The 5,790-nt window shown below is 31.7% G+C and overlaps 1 protein-coding gene across 2 annotated transcripts in view; it reads left to right on the forward strand.

Annotated features, from left to right (window-relative positions):
- LOC100161916 (poly(A) RNA polymerase gld-2 homolog A) overlaps nt 1-5,456 on the forward strand; it is a 15,876-nt gene extending 10,420 nt beyond the window's left edge. For both annotated transcript variants that reach the window (XM_003246579.4, XM_001948932.5), the window contains 5 exons: nt 732-1,218; nt 1,853-1,981; nt 2,923-3,103; nt 3,985-4,100; nt 4,786-5,456. In XM_003246579.4, the coding sequence (XP_003246627.1) occupies nt 732-1,218; nt 1,853-1,981; nt 2,923-3,103; nt 3,985-4,100; nt 4,786-4,916 (1,044 nt within the window). In that variant the 3' untranslated portion in view covers nt 4,917-5,456. The remainder of the gene's footprint in view (nt 1-731; nt 1,219-1,852; nt 1,982-2,922; nt 3,104-3,984; nt 4,101-4,785) is intronic.
- The last annotated feature ends 334 nt before the right edge of the window (nt 5,457-5,790 follow it).

The raw sequence follows: 5,790 nt of genomic DNA on the forward strand, positions 1-5,790 counted from the left end.
TGTCGCGTGTGGGTTAGACAAAAACAGAAAATCACGGTATTCAATCCCCTTAAAGACTAATATTTAGGCAATTCATAAGACATGTATTTTTTGATTTGTCAATTTGTCAATGTGTGAGTGGTAACTAGTAAATTGACTTGAGTGTGTTTAATCCGTTTTGGCTTTTAACTTTCGTATGCCACAGTATGCACGTTCATACACCGCGGAAAATTAAATATATTTTATGTTGAAAATTTAATGCAGGAAGTATAGACAGTGTTAATTCTAGAAATAGTGGAATGTTTCAAGTTTCTACGATTAATATTTTTTTGGATTACAACAACAAAACTAAAATCGTTCGATAAGAAATAATCCTTGCTTGACGCTTGCATTTTTCAGTTTCTTCAAAGTTTAAACTTCAGACACTCATAAAAAATATTTGTTGAATTACGATCAACTTGTTTTTATGATTTCATAATTATTCTAGTAATAAAAACTTATGTGGAACTTTTTATAAAATTTTCAAATCTTGGGTACCTATATGAATGTTTGAAATGTTAAGGGGCCCGAGGTTCTCTGGGCCTTCCCTTAAATTCCATCCTATATAATATATATATGACATGACAAGGTCGTGGTTTGCTGATAATATGATATAATAATAATATATTATATTATACGTTATTACATTATTACATGTCGTCATGATGTTATATTATTATTACTATCATCATCATTGCCGTGACGCGTTTCAGCTGTCGTCGGAAGTCTGGCACGCGTACTTGGACAACCGCCAGTCCGAGGGCGTTTACGCAACGAAGATGGCCATGTGGCGCAGGCTGTCGACGCTGATCAAGAGCTGGGCGCCCGGCTGCGGCCTGTACCTGGTCGGGTCCACGATGAACGGTTTCGGCGGCGACGTGAGCGACGCGGATTTCTGCCTGCTCACCGGCTGCACGGCGGCCGCGGTGGTCAACACCGGTGTCCGGCAACACAAGGCCGTGACCGAGGAGCGGCACCGGATATGCGCCGTCGAGCGGCTCCAGTGGCTGATGGGATTGCTGGACCACGAGCGGATCAACGGCAAGGTCGGCACCGCGGAAATGCGCATCGTGTACGCTAAGGTGCCCATACTCAGGTTCCGGTGGATCGGCGACGGTGGCTGCAAGATGGACGTGGACTTTTGCTGCAACAACGTGGTGGGCATTCGCAACACCCATCTGTTGTACTGCTATTCGAGGCGTGAGTTGGACGTTATTTTTTTAAATTCTATTCATACTATAATAATATAATAGGAAATCGACTGTTTTATGGTACAACATGACGACGTTCAATATTTTAACAGTTCTACATTGATAGTTAAAAATTATAAAATTATAATTAAAATTAGGTACCTATTATTATATTGAAAAACTAATATTAACCATTGTAAATTGAAATATTATGATTAAATATTAATTAGTTCAATTAAATATTGTTCGACTATAATAATATATTATTATTATTTATATTATAGTTTGGTGTAGATCATTATATAGAAGTTGTCCTACTAAAACCTCATAATGGTTATCTATTAATAATTAATAATAATAATAATAATAATTCATTGGCGTATTTACCATATGGAGTCTGGAGCTCACCAAGGGAGTGGGAACTTATCATTTATTAATAATACAACACCTGGAAGGGACTCAATATTATTTTTGATTTAACAGTTATATAATTTATTAATTTGCAACAACTTGTTACGTATTTATACGTATGGTACGTATCTACACTAAATGATTAAGTGGTGTGATGACGTACGGTTTAAGAATACATATTCAACTCCCGCCCTCGCATATCGTGTTTTAATGGTTTTTAATGGTTTTTTCAGTCGATTACCGGGTCAGGCCATTAGTAGTGACCATTAAACTTTGGGCGTCCCATCACAACATCAACGATCCGAAAAAAATGACGTTATCCAGTTACTCGCTGGTGCTGATGGTTATCAATTTCTTGCAAAGTAAGATATCAATATAACTTATATACTTATAAGTACATACTTCCTACATTTTTAATACTACATGTCAGTTTAGTTATAGAATTTTAGCTTTATTATATTTCAAATATAATATAATTTAGCTATGTAACATATAAGTGAATGTGGATTTATATTTACCTTATTTATGAAAAAAATTGTCCTAATTGCATTTCAAACATTCAGTCACTTAAAAAATAATATTTTTGATATTATTATAATCCTCATATTGAGAGCAATAACACCTACGTTTTTCAATTGGAAATAAAAATATAATTATCAGTGATAATATCCTTATTTGTTGTTATATTACCTACCTATGTCAAACACTAGTCCACAGCTGCAGCTATACCTATTTTGATGATATAATACAGTTTGTTGTACATATATGTGTACTAGGTCAAGCCCGAATTAAGATAATTTTGGGCCCGAAGCCTAGTTGTAATAATATATTCAGTATCCATATATTATAGGAAACGTACTAACCGCAAGGGCCCACTATTGTTCGATATCCGTTGTAGTCCTGGGGCCATGAGCTCTGACCCCCACTTAATCCGGGCTTGCACTAGGTACTGCACTAGGCAAATAACATGTGTGATACGATATAAACAAACTATAATATACAAATAGCAAGGTATTTATATAGCATGTCTAAAGTCTCTAAACCATATGAAAATAGTATAGTTATTAAAAAATGTAAAATTTATTAGGTATATCATTGACAATAATTGAAATCCACTCCACATTTTAATAGGAATTATTTCGGGAATTAGTTTGTGCCGTCCCCCATCCAATTAAAAAAAATAGTTGGGGTACGCAAAAAATAAATAAAAATAGTAGAGGGGACCTCCTTCCCCTGCGCACCCCGAGTTCGAGCATTGCCTGTACATATTATTTACATTTTATGTTGTGTTTGCGATTCGCAGGCATAACGCCGCCCGTGTTACCGTCGCTGCAGTGCATCTATGGCATGAAGTTCTCGTCATTCACTGACATCGAATTCGTGCACATGCACGAACAGTTGCCTAGCAGTGGTTGGAGAAGCGACAATAAACAGAGCCTCGGCGAGTTGCTTTTGCAGTTTTTCGAATACTACAACGATTTCAAGTGAAAATAATATATTGCGTATAGTTATTAGTTTATTACCTACTTTATAAGTAGTACTTATAAGCAATAAGTTAGTGTGTGTGTGTGTGTGCCAACGTGTTTTTATTAAAACTTATTGTTTTATCATTTATTTCCGTAGTGCTCGGAACTTATTGCACTTAAAAATTACTAAATTTGCATGCACTTATGCGCTTAAAAAAGTACAATTAATATGCTTTAAAAAAATGCACATTTTTTTTTTACTCACCATTTTGATAAAAAAACAATTAGATTACTAAAAAAAATTTTTATATTTTATAATTTTTACATAATATTTATTAACAAAAACGAGAAATTATAATTTCAACTAGAAATTTGAAAACCAAATTATACCTATTGAAAACTCTCAAAATCGTTATTCATTATATTGTATTTATTTTTTTTACTGCCGAATTTTCAAATTGTATTATGAACTTATCATTAACAATCAAATATGTTTTTTCATACATAAAAATTACGCATAAAAAAAATCAGAAGTTAGTTAGTGTTCTAAAAATAATGATAATCAAATAATAGATACTAGTTTTTTAAATCCATTATTATATATTATGTAAGACATTCTATATGTTGACGATTACCTACAACATGTACTTCACCACGTAGGTATCATAAATCAATAGACTTTTGAAAATCAAATAATATTTTAAATTAAAAATGTTTTCATTATTTTAAATTACTATTAATTATTTGAAATCATTATTTTTTCTTTGCTATTAAAATTGACCCGTTTGCAGAAACGTGGTCCCACTTACCCAATTGCAATAGATAATTAAATACTTGAACGATTTTTTTATTACCTACGGTTTTAACTATACCTAATTATATGATGTATACATTTATAGTTTTTATAAACACGCGGTGTCTGTAAGAATGGGATCACCGATACCCCTAGAAAGCTGTCGGATGGCCGACGCGGTAAAAAACAATCCCGGACAATGGAAATTCATAGGGATCGAAGGTATGTACCAAAAACATTTATTATATTTTATCGTTAAATATTAAAATATATAATATGAATAACAGTAATATTATATAATAATAATTGTACATATTATATTAAATGTATGTGGTTTATTACGCAAATGAAAAATTTGAGCGTCTTACCCATAGATTGAGATGCATGTGACAGGAAGGGGGTCAAGAGGCTCGTAAACATGCTTTTTAACAGAGAAACTTACTTATTGTTTAATAATCTAATATTAATTAATAGTACCTATATTATTCATGTTTTTATTAAAAATAATAATAAATAAACTACTTTTATAAAAAAAATAGAAGTTTAATAGTGTATTATGTTACTTTTAAAAATAACGAAGAATATATTTGGGTAAGGTAGGTAGGTAGGCACGCTTTAAATAAATGGCTACTCCAAGCTGGATCTGGGCTTTAGCCTTGTGAGATTTAAGACTCCGGTACGAGCTAACGATCGATATATCTATCCGTTATTGTCCAGTGAAGTAGAAATTTTAAATTTTACAAAATTACCTTATCAAACGGTATAATAAGTTTGCGAAGTGCATCGAACTTTGGCTGAACGGCATCGAACTGATTCCTCAAAGTTGCCTTAAATGCTGTTTTAAATTGTTTGATTATTTGATTGTCAATATATTGTCATAGTCATTCATTTTTTTTTCATTTTTCAGAACCTTTTGAAAAAACGAACACAGCACGGTCTGTGAATAACCATAATGTATTTGCTCAAATCAAAGAAGCCATCACTAATAGTTACAATCAGTTGAAAGAAACGATGTTATTGGATTCAATATTTTGTTAGTTTGTAATATATCAAAACCGAAAAATCAAAAAAAATAATAAAACAGCAAAACTACAAGAAAAAAAAAATTACGAAAACGACAAAAAAACTTAGTGTGGCTTTCGTCTGACATTGTTATATAGCGTATAGTTACTTTTTAAGAAAGGAAAACTCGGTAAATCCACGTGATAATTAAAAAAATCGAATAAAAAAAAAAAATTGTTTTAGCGAATACAAAAATTAAGTAAAAAAAAAAAAAATTGTTTGAATTTATAGCACTTAAGTATTATTATATTATATTATATATTGTTGAATTTATATTTATAAGAAAAAACCTCCACATGAACGCCATCAGTCGAATATAACACTTTTTAATTTGTTACTATTCTTATATATATACTACGTATTATATTATTATGAAATTAAATCAGTGCTCTCTCATAGGTAGTTAGTTACTGAAGGTTTTGGAATAAAATTGCAAGCGTAAACCTGTATTTAGTTAAATTTATCACTGTGTTGACTAAGATGTATTTTGAATTATACATATAGATTCTATAGTAAGTTTTGCGTTATTATATTAATCATCTTTATTAATAAATATTTTTTTCGACCGATCTGAAAAAATGTTATTATAATTCTCTATTATTTTAGTTTAATATTATTATGACTTGACTGGGTTGTGACCATCCAGTTTTGCCGGAAGGTGATTTGCTAACATTGAAATTATAATATAATATATCTCTGTTATATATATTTTGTGTGCATTTTATTATGTTATTTATATAGTATAATCAGGGGTTAAAGTGAGGGGGGAATGCAGGGGGGGCTCAGTCTCCCTACCGCGGACGTCGGTTAAAAATCGTCCCCTTTAACAAATTAGGACTATACATTAGAC

This window comes from Acyrthosiphon pisum, chromosome A1 (genome assembly GCF_005508785.2).
Source record: "Acyrthosiphon pisum isolate AL4f chromosome A1, pea_aphid_22Mar2018_4r6ur, whole genome shotgun sequence".
Taxonomy (NCBI): Eukaryota; Metazoa; Arthropoda; class Insecta; order Hemiptera; family Aphididae; genus Acyrthosiphon; species Acyrthosiphon pisum.